Source organism: Cyanistes caeruleus, chromosome Z (assembly GCF_971803275.1).
Source record: "Cyanistes caeruleus chromosome Z, bCyaCae1.hap1.1, whole genome shotgun sequence".
Lineage (NCBI taxonomy): Eukaryota > Metazoa > Chordata > Aves > Passeriformes > Paridae > Cyanistes > Cyanistes caeruleus.
In genome coordinates this window covers 79026242-79041287 of record NC_141732.1, presented here as the reverse complement: position 1 = coordinate 79041287, position 15046 = coordinate 79026242, and the positions used below count along the sequence as shown (strand labels likewise).

At 47.7% G+C, this 15046-nt stretch overlaps 2 protein-coding genes across 3 annotated transcripts in view; one reads left to right on the top strand and one right to left on the bottom strand.

The window, feature by feature from the left end:
- LOXHD1 (lipoxygenase homology PLAT domains 1) overlaps nt 1–1191 on the top strand; it is a 122747-nt gene extending 121556 nt beyond the window's left edge. The window contains exon 40 of the mRNA XM_086869818.1: nt 440–1191. Within this exon, the coding sequence (XP_086725944.1) occupies nt 440–920 (481 nt within the window). The 3' untranslated portion in view covers nt 921–1191. The remainder of the gene's footprint in view (nt 1–439) is intronic.
- Nucleotides 1192–9382: 8191 nt separating this feature from the next.
- Nucleotides 9383–15046, bottom strand: part of ARK2C (arkadia (RNF111) C-terminal like ring finger ubiquitin ligase 2C) — a 50896-nt gene continuing 45232 nt past the window's right edge. The window contains exons 4-9 of one of the 2 annotated variants that reach the window (XM_086867448.1): nt 14915–15044; nt 13785–13889; nt 13166–13261; nt 12843–12926; nt 11892–11998; nt 9383–10770 (exon numbers count right to left, since the gene is read on the bottom strand). In XM_086867448.1, coding sequence (XP_086723574.1) covers nt 10653–10770; nt 11892–11998; nt 12843–12926; nt 13166–13261; nt 13785–13889; nt 14915–15044 — 640 coding nt within the window. In that variant the 3' untranslated portion in view covers nt 9383–10652. The remainder of the gene's footprint in view (nt 10771–11891; nt 11999–12842; nt 12927–13165; nt 13262–13784; nt 13890–14914; nt 15045–15046) is intronic. The other variant, XM_086867449.1, reaches the window with a different exon arrangement.

Here is a 15046-nt window from a genome sequence, read left to right as displayed (position 1 = left end):
GCTGGGAAAGGGGCTCAGCCTGGAGAAAAGGAGGCTCAGGGGGCCCTTGTGGCTCTGCACAAGTCCCTGCCAGGAGGGGACAGCCGGGGGGGTCAGGCTGTGCTGCCAGGGAACAGGGACAGGAGGAGAGGGAACGGCCTCAGGCTGGGCCAGGGGAAGGTTAGATTGAATATTAGGGAAAATTTCTTCACTCAAGGAGCTGTCCAACCCTGGCACAGCTGCCCAGGGCAATGTTGGAGTCCCCATGCCTGGAGGAGTCTACAAGCCATGTGGCACTTTGGGAAGACGAGGCAGTGGTGGCCTGGGCAGTGCTGAGGTAGCAGTTTGACTCAATGATCTTAGAAGGCTTTTTCAACACAAACAGCTCTACAACTCTCTGACATCTGCCCCACAAAGTGGCTGTCCTTGCCATTAACCTGCCGCCAATTTCCCCTGGCAGGTACTTCTTCAGGTGCAACGTGAAAATCCCTCTGCGATACAAGAGGCGAGACTACAAAGTCTTCGAGTGTGCCAAGGTCACCGAGAGCTTCGCCAGCAAAGCCCGGAGCTTGGTGCCAGTCAAATATGAGACCATCGTGGTGACAGGCTTCGAGAAGGGCGCGGGCACCGACGCCAACGTGTTCATCACCATCTACGGCCTGAACGGGGACTCGGGGAGGCGGGCGCTGAAGCAGAAGTTCAGGAACCTCTTTGAGCGAGGCAAAACCAGCAGGTTTTACCTGGAAACGCTGGACATGGGGGAGCTGAAAAAGGTCCGGATCGAGCACGACAACAGCGGGCTGGGTCCGGGCTGGCTGGTGGAGAGGGTGGAGATCACCAACTCGGCCACTGGTGTCACCACCATATTTCCCTGTGGGAAGTGGCTGGATGAAAACCGGGGGGATGGGTTAATCTGTAGGGATCTTTTTCCTAGGTACTAAGGAGGGCACAGCTGTGCAAGGGTTTTGGTCCCTTCAGTATGCTTTTTTTTTTTTTTTCTCATTATATTGTTTTATATGATGCATTTTACTTTTTAATACACTACCTTTTGTATTGAGAGATTTGTAGTAGCAAGATGTTCTTCCTGGGTTAACATTTTGTAAAAGTAATGCTGCTTTTTTTTTTTTTTTAAAGTGCACATAAAACTGTGAATTAGACAAATACATTTATTGCTTTCTTATGATTAAAAGCTACAACCAGCAGTGATATAAACTGTCCTTTACCAGCTCACATGTTTCTGCTTTCAGTGCTATGCCATGACAAAGCTGAGAAAACCCACTGACCACTCCCAGGCTCCACTTTTAGATGAGCATAGAGGTTAAGAGAATTGAGACATTTTTATTTAAGAAAATTGAGCTTGGAGATCACAGTTTTTTTCCCCACTTCTGGCAGCTGCAAGCTCTGTATGTCCATACACACACATGCACCTCTCCAGAGGGCACCACATCCAAAAACAGCAGGCACAGTAGGGCTTTCCATAGGGAGTTTGGGGAGCATCTGCATGCATCCAGCCAAGTCTCAAGCAGTGGGATCTGGGTGGTGTTTTCCACCCCAGGGGCGTTTTTTCCCCCCAGGGCAGACTCTGCTCCCTGGCTGAATTCCACAACTCTGCCAAGAGCTGAGACCTATGGTTACAGCTGTAAAAGACCTTCCAGATAATCAATTCCACAGCAAGGAAGCTGTGCTAACTATATTCAAAGCTGACTCAGGATAATCTTACCCTACATGGCCTGAATATCAGCTCCTTTTCAGAGAAACTGCCATTCATTTTAGTTTTTTTTTTCTCCTTTAATAAGGATTGCTGTTTTGTAGTTTTCTGTGGTGGAGAAGGGATTTCCCAGAGGCAGTAAGGGCCAATGCTCCTGTCAGTGAGCTTTTCCCAGGCACTCACATCTCTACAGGTACCAACATGAAGATCTGTTTGTAAATCATTGCTTCTGGAGCCCTGTCTCTCTCTTTCTCTCTCTCTCTCGGGAGTAGAGCAGCAGGACACATCCTTAGGAGGAGAAAGGGGGATGTTTGAGCCATGAGGACCTTCCTCCTGGAGGAGACCATCTCTCCACCCTGGAGAGGACATTCCCTCTCCCAGAAGCTGGTTTTAAACAAAAACTTCATATGAATAGGGATCAAGTGGGTCAAGAGTGGGCTCAACCCACTCACACACCCCACCAATTCCTGGATTTAGAATGATACTTCTGCTGGGACCTTGTCTACACGTGCCAGGCCACGAGGCAGGACTGTCCCACTGCTCAGTCTCTCACTGCTCATGGGTAAAGGAGGCCCAGCAAAGGCTGGTGATGCTGAGACAGGAATTAGAAACATCTTAGAAATGCTGTCGACTGCTCAGAGGTGCTTGAAAGCTGCCAACCCACCAAAGCCCTTCCAGGGAAGTTCTGGATTTCTGTTTCCCACAGCAGGCACCACCAAGGAGACTTGACCTTATATCATGACTGTCTGTGCCAGCTCACAAATAATAGCCCAGACTAATTCATTTTAGAAACCTTTATGGTAACTGATGGTTTTGGAGCCGAGCAAGTTGCTTAAATGAGACCAGTAATCAACCTCATCAGTGATCAGCTACTCACTGAGAGGAATAATAATAGCAGCCTTTGCTGCTGAGTTCTCTCTCCTCATGGCAGACTGGTGCTGCCCAGCCCTGAGCAAGGAGCTGGGAGCTCACAGGAGGAGCAAGAACAGCCCTTAGGAGGGCTGGAGGTGATTGCTAGGGTCTGATTGCATCCCTGGGACCCTGCTGGGATAGGGTTCAGACTCCCTAGATACCCAGGGTGTGCCATGAGTGGAGTCTGGTGCACCTGGGTTTGCTGTTCTTGTGCAGTGTCATTGCAGTTCCCCAGCAGGTGTTTGAAGCAAAATATGGGTCAGGGTTTTGATCTCCCTGTATTCCCTCTCACCAAAGTTTAACCAGGACTGTGGAAAAAAACCTCTCCTGTCAAGATGTTTGGCCCCTTTTTAGACAAATGTGTGCTGCAGTGAAACAGGAATTTCTTCCAGTACAGTGCTGTAGTCCCAGCATTCCCACCTCGCTCCAGTCACCCCCTACTTGGTACAGGGTGGTGGGGAAGCTGGTTTTAGAGCATCAAGTCAAGCTCTGTCATCCCCTGGGCAAGCCCACTGCACCAGTACGTTTCCATGGCCAGGTTGGATGGGGTTGGGAGCAACCTGTTCTACTGGAAGGTCTTCCTGCCCATGACAGGGGGTGGGAACTGAAACTTGGAGGTCCCTTCCAGCCCAAACCATTCTGTGATCCCATGATGATTCTATGATTCCAGCCCTGGGGAGCAGTGAGGCAGCTCCTGACCCACACACCATCCCTTCCCGGGGCAAGGAGGGAAGATAAATCCTTACCTTACTTGTGAGACTTGCTCACATCTGGGAGGAATCACAGGTACCAAGTGGCTAGAACCATGGGTTGAGGCACAGCTGAAGCAGGAATTAATTAATCTTCAGGGTGACCAAGTCACTGTGTAGGTGGGAGATGGGTTTGTAGGTATCTGTGTTGTCATCAAGGCCACCTGCCATCCCTGGACAGGCTTATTCAACACAAAAGCTCCAAGCAAAGCTGCCCTGAAAAGGGCCAAGGCAGAGTTTGCTGATAGAGGGTCAGCACCCTCACTGTTTCCCAGGAAGGCAACCTTGGCAAAGCATGAAAGAGCTCCTCTTTTTTCCACTAAAGACTTCAAACAAGCCCCTCGTTAGTGCAAGGCTCAGCTCCACCCTGGCTCTGGGGAATCCCTCTGTTGCTACAACAACTAATGCTACAGAAGTAATAAGGCAAGAGTGGAGTTTTTCCAACGGCTGGATTTGCATTAAGCTGCTAAATTCAACACATTCTTGGCCAAGTGGAGATCTAGGGAGGAGAAAAGCCAAAATTTTCCTAGTCTTGTGCCTTTTGCAGGGCTTAGTCAATCTTTTCCTGTGGAGGCCAAGCATCTCAAAGTTGATATGTTGGGGAGATACAAAGGTCCTGCTCCCACCACCACCATCTACCTTCTTTTTTTACACTTTATTTCCTAATTGGTGGCATTTTAATGCACATTCCTTCTTCCTAAAACAACAATGTAAATAAGAAGCAAGAGCAAAGGACGAGATTGGTACCACTCTGTGAGTCTTCAGAACCTGGTTGTCCCATTGTATTTGTGCTCTCCACCATTTTGGGACTCAGATGAAGTTCAGTGTTTACTAAATTTAAAAGTAAATTTTTAAAGTGCTTTAGTAAACCACTTGTGTGCTGCCAGCAAAAACAAGCATAAACAAGGAGTACTTAGCAGTGTTTCATGCTGAAGGGCCGGTTGCCTCTTGGTGCAGGACACAGAGAATTATTTGCAAATCCCTATGAAATTGTTGCTAGGCATTTTTGGTAGCATCATATGTCTACATGAACCTTAGGCTCATGAAGGGGGAATGACTGAGAGATGTGAAGTATCTTAAATTCTGTATACAGGAAATATCTTACAATCTTTGTTATGTCTAGAGGTTCATTCTAACTAGAAAAGAACTAAAAAGAAAAAAAAGGGGGGAAAAAAAACTAAAAACAAGAAAAAATAAATTTATTAATGGGATTGTACAGCTCTGAGCTGCAACCTGTGGGCCAGCTGCAGATTGAGACACCACCAAACACCGATAAGGGCTAAGCATCCTGACCCTGGGCAGCTGCTGCGAGAGCAGATGCTGACGGTGAATAAAGATGTTGCATCTTGGTCCCTGCTGCTGTGCTGTGATGAGCACAGCCCCTGTCCCTCCCCAGGCAGGCACTGTGCTCAGCAGGGCTGTTATCAGATTGTGGCAGCCTGTTTGCTGCTCCAGTTCCAAAACAAATGTGATTGCCATCTGCAGCACCTCTCTCAGCGTCGTCACCCTTTAGAAGGACATCAGCAGGATCTCAGCAAGAAACTGAGATTTTCCCCAGCTGGACCAGCAGGCCACTTTTAACCTGTTTTCTGTTTTCTTAGTTTCTAAAAGCTTCCTGTAACAAGAGCTTCGTGTTGTGTGAGTATGGCTCGTCCCTTATGCAGCTTTTGATGGATGCTGGAGGAGCTGGCAATTCCCTTCAGCCACAGGAGCCAAACCTCTATGATCAGCAGCCTCTTGTCTCCAAGGCTTTTTTAGACTAATCACACAGTCAAAGCTGGGCACTGGTCTCAGCTTTTCAGGAGGAGCAGCTGAATCAAGAGTGGGCAGGAGCAGAGACTGGCACCATTTGGTGTGGGAGGAAAAAAAAGCACAGGAGGACCTACAGAATGGATTTTGCAGGACGTAAAGCTGGGTGTGACCCATTGGATTCTCCAATGGGTATCAAAAATTGCCAATTTCCCAAGGACTGAAAATACCCTCAAATGTACCTGAATTAGTTTGAAGGCTTTGGGGTTTTTTTCTTCCAATCAATCAATCTTCAATCTTTTCTTCCTTTCCTTAGTTACTAAACTAGAGACCCACACAGAAGGAAATGCTTCTCCACCAGGATGGTGGGAGAGCCTGTAGATACCTCTGCAGGACCTGCTAGAGATACCTTACAGGCACCATGTGACGTGTTTAGAGGGGAAATCTCTCTTTAACAGGCAATTTTCTGAAATTCTAGGAAGCAGTTTTGGCACCTGATCACCAAACTGGTGCCACAGGTCACCACACCCAGCAATGTGCCCGCTGTGGAGAGCATCACCTCACCTCTGCCATGGGGCTCAGCCACCAGCAGCCTCTGCAAACCAGATGGGCAGAGTATTTTATACCCCAGCAGTGGTTCTCCTGCACATCAAAGACACAAGCAGTGGCAGGAGAGTTGACTCCAACCCAAAGAAACCAGAAATGAGCAGTAAATAAAGACCAAGTGACCGCCCTGCCAGGTGGCTTCTGCGTGGCACAGGTTTATAGTTAGCAATGCGGTTTGTTTTATTAGTTATAAATAAAGTACAAAAAATCCACCAAAAGTGAATCTAAGCATTTACACAATTTCTAATGTCTTTCCATTTCTTCAATGCACTATTGCTTTAATATTAATAATAAATATTTTTCTAGCTTTCTTCTATAAAATAGTCTATGTAGCAAAATGTTGCACAGCACAACAGAACAGCAGTAGGAATACAAAAATGTGGGTGATCCTTTCACCTGCCCGGGTCATTAAAGGAGAGGGGGTTTTGTTTACTCGCTCCTTGTTTTGCTTATCCCTCTTACAGTGACTTTGGGGGGTAGGGGGGAGGACAGCCAACCCCCCCTGTCCCCACACAGCTCAAAATCACAGCTCCAGGCTACAGGGGAGGAGTGTTACAGAGCAGCAAGGTAAAATACACAGACAGGTTTAAAACCTGGGGTAAGGCAAAGTCAACAAAGCAGCGCAGCACCCTGAAGGGACAGAGAGAAAAAAATTAAGGTACTGTGATTTTGTGCCTTTCTAACCCAACTGAGAAATTCATCCAAAGCCTTTTTGTGGGGAGGATGGCTACTGGCTGAGCACATGCATCAAACCCCACTTCTGTCTGTACACGGCTGAATGTCTGCACTGACCAAGCATGGTTATGGCTTAAAGCTTAAAATGTTTTCAAAGGTTCTCTAACCTTCTGGCAAAGCTGGAACATGTGATACTGAGGAGCCTTTGGGGTAAGGGCAATGCATTGCAAGAGCGGTGCAGCCATGGCAGGATGGGGATGCTTTGCCATGTCAGTTCGGGGCTGACCCCATCCTTGGGGACAGGAGAGCTCTGGGGCAGGTCCCAGCTCTACACTGGACTGAAAAGCTCCAAATTGAGGTTCCCTCCTGTACAGGAGGGATGAAACCAACTGGTCAAGATCAGTGTTAAGTGCTTCTGCTCCATGCGTGTCTCAGCTGGGTTACAGCTTGTGCTCGTGGCAGGCATTGCAAAGAGATGGCAAAGGGATCCCACGTCCATCCCAACCACTCTCAGCTGGACATGGTGTCACAGGATCACAGAATCGTTTGGGCTGGAAGGGACCATAAAGCTCATCTCGTTCCAACCTCTGCCATGGGCAGGGACACCTTCCACCGTCCCAGGCTGCTCCAAGCCCCGTCCAGCCTGGCCTTGGACACTTCCAGGGATCCAGGGGGAGCCACAGCTTCTCTGGGAAACCTATGCCAGAGCCTTCCTAGCCTCTGAGTAAAGAAGCCAACCCCTAAAAACTGCATTGAATCCCTCAGTTCTGTTGCCTCCAAGCTCAGGCTCACCCTATTGCCTCCTTCACCCCAGCTGGGCGCACACACAGAGGATGAAAAGAGCCAAACCGAGCACTGATAGACGCCAAAAATTACAGAGCCACCTCACCTGGGCTTCCTTCCTCGTTTTTTGACACAATTTTCAGAGTCTTGCACCAAAGGCATGCATTGCCCCAAGCACAGCCTTGCAGTGGGAGCCTGCTGGGTGTTATTGCAGGGTCTCCCAAGCAGCAGCAGCATCACCAGAGGCATCAGGGACAGGGCAGTACCAGGAAACAACCAAAACATTTTGGCTTATGCAGAGCGTCGTTAACCGCCTTCAATGCGCAAGGACACAAGTGAAAGGATCACCAGAGTTTGATTATGAGTGCAAATAATATTCATATATATGTGCTAAACACAGTCACTATATTGCAGTTTTCCACTATGTCACAGCATACAGAATCAAAGGTTTGCATTTTTATGGAATGTATCCAAGGTAACAGCACCACAGTAATACAGTTTGTAATCACACACCCTGATTTTTTTCTCTTTTTTTTTTTTTTTAATCGTTTTTGACAAGATAAGCATTACCCCCCACATCCCCTGTTTAATTTTATTTTAAGTACCGATGCATGCAAAGCATTCCATTCCCAGAAACAATGCAAAAATGAGGTAATAGGAGTAATAAAAAAAATTAGTAGTAATTTCTAAATAAATAAATTATAATTAAAAATGCAAAAAAACAACTATAAAAATAATTAAATAAGAACCCACAATATCTACAAGTTAGTCATAAATTATGATTGTTAAATATAAGGCATTTAAACTCACAAAACCCTGTAAACTATTGATGTTTTGTTTCTAGATTTGTTGTTGTTGTTGATGTTTGTTTTGTTTTGTTTTTAAACTCATCCTAACTCGCAACCTGCTTGTACAAATTATTTAAACGCAAAGGAACCTGACACACTGATACAACTCCAGACACTGTAAATTCGCACACACCTTGGGATCATTCACTCACACGAGACCATGGGAGTTTGGTGCTTTTCTCCACCAGAAGTTTGTTTGTTTTATATGTTTGGTTTTGTTTTTTTTTTTAAAGTTTGATCGATTTTTTTTTTTTTTTTTAAAAACTGTGCTTGTATATTAGGCAAATAGTAACACTTTCTCATAGGCTTTAAAAGAAAACACAGGGTCCAGAAGAGTTCCTCATTCCCTCCCCAACCAGTGGGGGTACCAATCCCCCTGATACTCTCCCTGCTTCTCCCCTCCAAGTCACACCTGGGCAGACCAAACCTGCTCAGAGTGTATTTTACCACCTTGCCAAAGCCTTGCTTTGCTTGTCATGGTATTAGTATTATTAGTATTATTTGTAATGCTGCTTCAATGCTGATGGAGCGAGACCCACAGGTACCCATGGGCCGCTCCTTGACCATGGATATCAGGGCTGGGACCACTACATTCCCCAAGAAGCCATCACTTGTGCTGGATGGCAAATGTGTCATAAAGTCATGGAATGGTTTGGCTTGGGAGGGACCTTAAAGCTCATCTTGTTCCAAACCCCCTACCACGGGCAGGGACACCTTCCACTAGATCAGGTCGCTCCAGTCGCCATCCAGCCTGGCCTTGAACACTTCCAGGGTTCTCTGGGCAACCTGTGCCTGGACCTCCCCACCCTCACAGCCAAGAATTCCTTCCTTAGGTCTTCTCTATAGGTCACCATTGGTCCCCTTCCATCCCTCCCACCTGCATGGGCACACAATGAGAGCCTCCTGCACCCTCATGTGGGGCTTCCCTCCTCTCCCCTGTCTCACTGGGAAAAAAAGGAAATTCTCTGTGTGCCTCTGAGGCTGGTGTTTTCCAGTTACAGCTCATGAGAATCTTGCAGTTTCTCAGATGATAGTTTATGATTGAATCTACTTGGGAGAGCATTTCTCTCCAGCGAAACAGATGCTCAGGGGAGCCAGAAATTGTTCCCACCACACCAGCGTTTTCAATAGATTATGTTTCTAATTCCCCTGCTGCTCCTTTGCAGCTCTTTTCTCCCTTAGTATGAAAGAAGAAAGAAGAAGAAAAAAAAAAAAAAAGAAAAAAAAAGAAAACTACAGGTTTTGGTTGTGAATGTCAGTTTTCCCGAGGATTTTCTGCCCGATCCCTGTGGTTGCCGTGCAGAGGTCTTTTTTTTTTCCATGGGGAGCATGGATCACAACAGCTCACTCCTTTGGGTATTACCTCTTAATTCTGTTTTGAGTGTTAATGTGATTAAGTTTCATTTTAACAACCACTGATTACTCCGTGTGGATACAGCCTGAAACGTGCTCGCAAGCCCACGTGGGCAGGGGTGCTCTCGCTTTGGGGTGGGTCACAGCCCAGCAGCGAGGCTCCCAAAAGTGGCAGCCCACCTCCACCCTGCCTTCCCCTCCCGTGCCCAAGGGCTCATGGTCTCGGCAGGGTCTTGTGAGCATCGAATTTTCTTCCATCCCATTATCAAGAGATGCTTTTGCAATGGGAGAAGAGTTGACATTTTGCACCTCTCCAGTGTTATTACACCCCAAAGAGCAGCCTTAGGCGCTGACTCCCATAACCATCATTTTGGAGTGCTGGCAGAGTCAACCAGCCACACAGCTCACAGAAGAAAGCATCACGGACAATTGCAATCATGTAGACAGAACTTCCTTGGATTTTGATATGACAAGCTACTTTGTTAAAATACAGAAAGCAAAGAAACAGCATCTACTCAAATACTGTGCCGCTACAGAAAGTGTCCAGCACCAGCAGACAAGCAGGAACGAAGCTTTTCCCTATTGCTTCGTTCATTTTATCCCCAATTTTTATTTTTATTAAGCTTCTCTAAATTTGCAACACACTTTAAATGCAAGGGAAAGAAGCACACGCGGCTGAGGCAAAGAGCGCAAACCCTTCTGACTGTAAACAGGATTTTGCTTTTCCTCCTCTTTCCCCCACCCCAAGGATGGGAAAGTTTGACCTCTTTATTCCCCCTCTGCAATGTATTCATCAGGCACCAAAATAAGGAATCTATGAAAAAATATTTGGTGCAAATTAGGTAACAGCAACATGTCCACCACAAGATGAGTAGGGCATCAAACACAACATTTCTTAAGCTAACATGCTCCAGCTGCCATCCATAGAAATAGCTAAAGGACCCCTAACATGTTTCTACATATTTGAGAGGTATATATACAATCCCCATGAAAAGCAGGATTGACAGGCCGGACTACCACAACTAGTTCCTTCATATTCAACACTAAAATCTTCTGCAGCACGGGGGTCTCTGAGCTCCGGGAATGCCAGCTCCCTTTCACTGGGCCTGTATCCTGCGTATATGTGCAATATCTCCTACTGCTAGATATTGTATCACCACCTCCTTCTCCTCACTAACGTGCCTGCAGACTTCCCCTCTCAATCAAATGGCTCAGAAGGCAAAAAATTTCGCTGCAAGGGTTTATGGCCATACGACCTGGTAAGGAAAATGGTGTGTCCAGCTAGTCTTTTCAGCTGTCCGAGCCGAGCTGTGTTTCAATGTCCACCCTGCAGATCGGGCACTTCTTGCTGGTGGCCAGCCACTGGTCCACGCACACTTGGTGAAAGAGATGCATACAGGGCAATCGCCTGCAGAGATAAAAACACCGCTGTTAGGCTGGAGGAGGTCCAAGGGACCAAGAAGAGCTGAAAATCAGCATCTGGGGCTGTTTTGAACATGGGAAACCTTGCTGTGGTGACACCATTGCCACCAAGGTCCTGCAGCCTTTCCCAGCCACACAGAGTGGTGGGCTGGAGATAGTGTCCTCCTTGGCCTATTAGAAACCCACACACCATCCTGAATTGAGTTGTTCCAGTTATTAATTGTGCTGGCTGCTAAATTTTAACCTTTCAGGAGCGAGATAATACTCCAAAGCCTCCTCATGGTTATGTCACATGAGCAGACAGGTGGGTCCACAGCGTTCCTACATGGGTGTCCCCAGGGAACCCGGTCACATTTTACCTACATCACCTCTGCCATCACCACACATCACCCTTGTGATACAGGAGAACCCTGAATGATAAGAACTCACAGCAAAAGGATCAGGGCTTTTCTTGATGTTTTAAGGGTGAGAAGCAGACCTGGGTACTTCTCACCTGCAGTCCTTTCAGCCATGGTAGTTCAGCCTCTTGCAATTTCTTATCCCCACCTTCTCTCACAAGCAGAGATTTGACCCAATCAACAGCCTGGGATGTTTGTTAGAGACAGCTGGAGTTCTGTTGGCTGGGGATGGCTCCCTGTGACCATGTGGGCAAAGTAATCCTACTTACTCTACAATAAAGCAGCTGTGTCTTGGACACAAGCCCAACTCTCCTGGACTTCACACTAACACTGCTTTTTATCATACTTTGGTCATCTGTCAAGCTCAGATGTTGATGACCCCAAGCTCCAGATGGTTGTCAGAGATCAGTCTGACCTACCCTTCTCTGACACTTTGCCACCTGGCCAGCTGGCACAGCCTGGAAGCAGATGATCCAAACCCAGGAAACACTACAAAAACTTGACTCCCTGCTGCTGCAGGGCTCCTTCTGCCTGCGGACCATACCAATGTCTGTTTGCAAAGCATTTGGGTTCCCCGACCTTGCAACAGCCCAGGTGAGTTTCTCAGGACAAGAACAGAGACAACCCCACCAGTGCACAGCTGCATTGATCCAAATAAACACAACTCAGATGGCATCATGAGGCAGAGGAGTGGATGAAAGGATCTCACCTGACATCCTCTCCGTCCTCAAGCATGGACAGACAGATTGTGCATTTCTCGTCGGTATCTGACTCCTCGCCATCGTCTTGCTCAGCTTTGCCTTCCTGTGGTCTTCTCTGCAGCAAGGTTAAAGACATCATTTGGTTAGACCTTGCCTTTCTAATTCTTTCCCAATCCTGGGTAGTTGCAGGAAGATAAACAATAAGATCTCCATCTATCAGCCAGATCTTCCAGCTTGGGGAAGCCAGCCCAGCCAAAACAGCCAGCAAGCAGATTGTGTCACCAACAGGCTGCAGGTTGGCATGTCTCCTCCTGGGGCTGGTGGCAGTGAGGCTGGTGGCAGTGCCCCAAGGAGCAGCCTGTCCTCTGCTGCCCTAATACAGCTCCCCACAACTTCCTTGGAGTGGGGTTGACCCCATGGTCTCCTCCGACTCAGCTCTCAGAAGCTGGAGGCTTCTCCTTGGAGAGACACCAAAGCTCATGGTGCCACCACTGCCAGGAAGGACAACCACTGTGCCCCTTATGCCAGCTTGGCCACTGGCCCAGCCCCATGCTGCACCACAGGGCAGTGCTTAACCTGTCAGCTCCCCCTTTTTCCCCACACATCCATTCCTACCCATATCTTTTTCCTGGGTTCACTGGAGATGCGACGAGAGACAAGTGCAGCAGGAATTACCTCACTTCCAACCTGGGCAATGCAACATCCCTACCCTCCAGCCGGGAGTGACCAACACAAGAAACTACTACCCAGACAAGCATTCTTCCCAGTTCCTACTTAGCACAACCCAAAACTGTGCCACCCATTTCCTCATGGGCAGGAGGTCAGCTCCGGCAGAGGAGACACCCCTCGTGAAGCCAGGGGAGGACAAGGTCCCGGCGGGCGCGGGGCTGCGCCGCTTGCATGCAGAACGGGGCAGGTTTGCATGCACGAAGCCCCCTTGGTGGTGTGCACTTTCTTACCAGCTGCGGACAGGGGGGAAATTGCACCCGCTGGGTGGGAGAAGGTTGAGACCCTTTTGAAAATTTGGCCCGCAGCTTCCTAGCCTAGAAGTGAGAAACAGGCAGCTGAGCCACCGCTTCCGCCCCGGGAGCCCCGCAAGAAATCAAAGCACCACTGCTGGGTTTTACACTCCTCCCCCGCCTCGGGGGATGGTTTGGTTGATGGTGCCAGTTTGCCAACCCTGAGGATTGCGACCCACCGAAGTCCTTCCTTCTGCTCTGTGCCCACAGCCCTTGGCTGACTGAGAGGGGCTGGCAGCCGTGCCGTGTTTTGGGGCACTCACCTTCTTGTACTTGTGGGGGAAGGTGAATCTCTCGATGGTGTTCTGGACGGCGCCCCGGCTCACGCTGCCCAGCCTGTCCTCCAGCTGCAGCAGCTCCTGTGGCACAGGAACATCAGGAAAGTGCCGTCCCCACTGCTCCCAAGGCATCAGGTCCCACTACACAACCATACCTGCGGGCAACCGAGGCTCCCTCCTGTCCCCTCCTCAGTGGAAATGTCCATCAAACCCAAATCAGCCATGCTGTAATGATGGATCTGATCCCTGGCACTTGGGATAATAACTAAGAGCTCAAAGCAAAGAGCTGGATATCCAATATTTCACAAATTAGGGTGGGATCTGAGCTTCATCTGACAGGCTGGGAAACAAAAACCCCATTGATCTGGAGCACTTTGTTCACAGACATGAAAGGAGCCAAAGTCAACCCAAGCCTAACCCAGGCACCTTGGAGTAAACCATCTTTTACCAAACTTAACCCAGCCACTTCCCAGTTACTACTAAAATTGATGAAACACTCATTGCAACTGCCAGGTCATAAAAAACAGTCTTACAGCTTTATACCAGAGCTTGCATAAACTCACAGCACTTTAAAAATGAGTAATTCCAGTCTCCAGATACGTACTTCATAGCTCTCCCGCACAGCGGATGTGTGCCTGCTTGGGTTCAGTCCCTGAAGAGCAAGCAGCTGAAGCTGAGGGTAAGGGTAATTTCTGATTTCATGAACAACCTGAAAAAAGTGAGGCAGAAAAATAAAGCCAGCTGTACTTGCCTACAGAAAACCCCTGTGTGCCCTGATGTAAATCTAATGCTTTAAAAATTCAAATTGAAAGAGTAGATTGACACCTTCACCAATTTAAGCCTTTTGATAACAAAAAAATGAGGTTTTATCGAATACAATTCCTACAAATGAGGAATTTGTAAGAAGAGCATGCACTTCTTACAAATAAACTGTTATAATAATTCCTGTATAATCCATTGTGGTTCTAAACTCCCAATATTAATTAGATTACAATGAAATTTTATTTCATTTAAATGGGTAGATTTCTGTTCATCCAAGCTTTGATTGTTTTTTTTTTTTAAAAGGCTAGTTTTTGTGCACAGGTGTTAGGATCTGACTACAGCACAAGGGAAAAGCACCCTCGTGGGATTTCTGAGGATGTTTTAAGGATTAGCAGTGCTTGGCATGACTTAGTTCCAAATACACCACCCTGCTAGGAGAAGGGGTAGAAAATTACCCCAGTCAGACAGAGAGCCTGTCTTCTCATCAATCCCACCTCCACCTGTGCAAGAGGTTATGTAAAACCTTTACAGGTGGCATCAAAGCATGGAGAGCAACAATGTGATGAGGCACGGTCCTTGGAGCTGACACCAGGGAAGGCAGTCACCCACTGCCAGTCCTTCTGCATTCAAAGCCAGAAAAAAAAGTCCTGGGAGATCACAGCTCCTTCAAGTACAAATAATATTATTAATATTAACTGCTGAGTCTCTCACATCCTGCCCATGTTTTGCAGACCAGCTTGTGAACGTGGTGCTGCAAGCAATGGACCGAATCCTTCCAGAACAGCTGAGCTTTTCTTTTCTTTCTCTAATCCAGTGCAGTGATGCAACATTATCCTTTCAGACACTCCCTCCCACGGCCGGAGATAAGTGGGATTTGCAGAAGACAGGTGATAGAAAGATAGCAGCCTTTATTTTGACTGCTTTCTGGCAGACAATGCATAAAACATTTCTCAGTAAAAGCGTTTCACTTACCATCTGGGTTGAGGATGTGCTTCTGGGGAAATGGTGCATCCTTGGTGTAGCCAAGTAATGCTGATAGGGCTGGGGCACCGGCCGGACCTGGAACTGGGCGTGAGTCAGCCCCGCGTCGACGCTGAGGTCCCT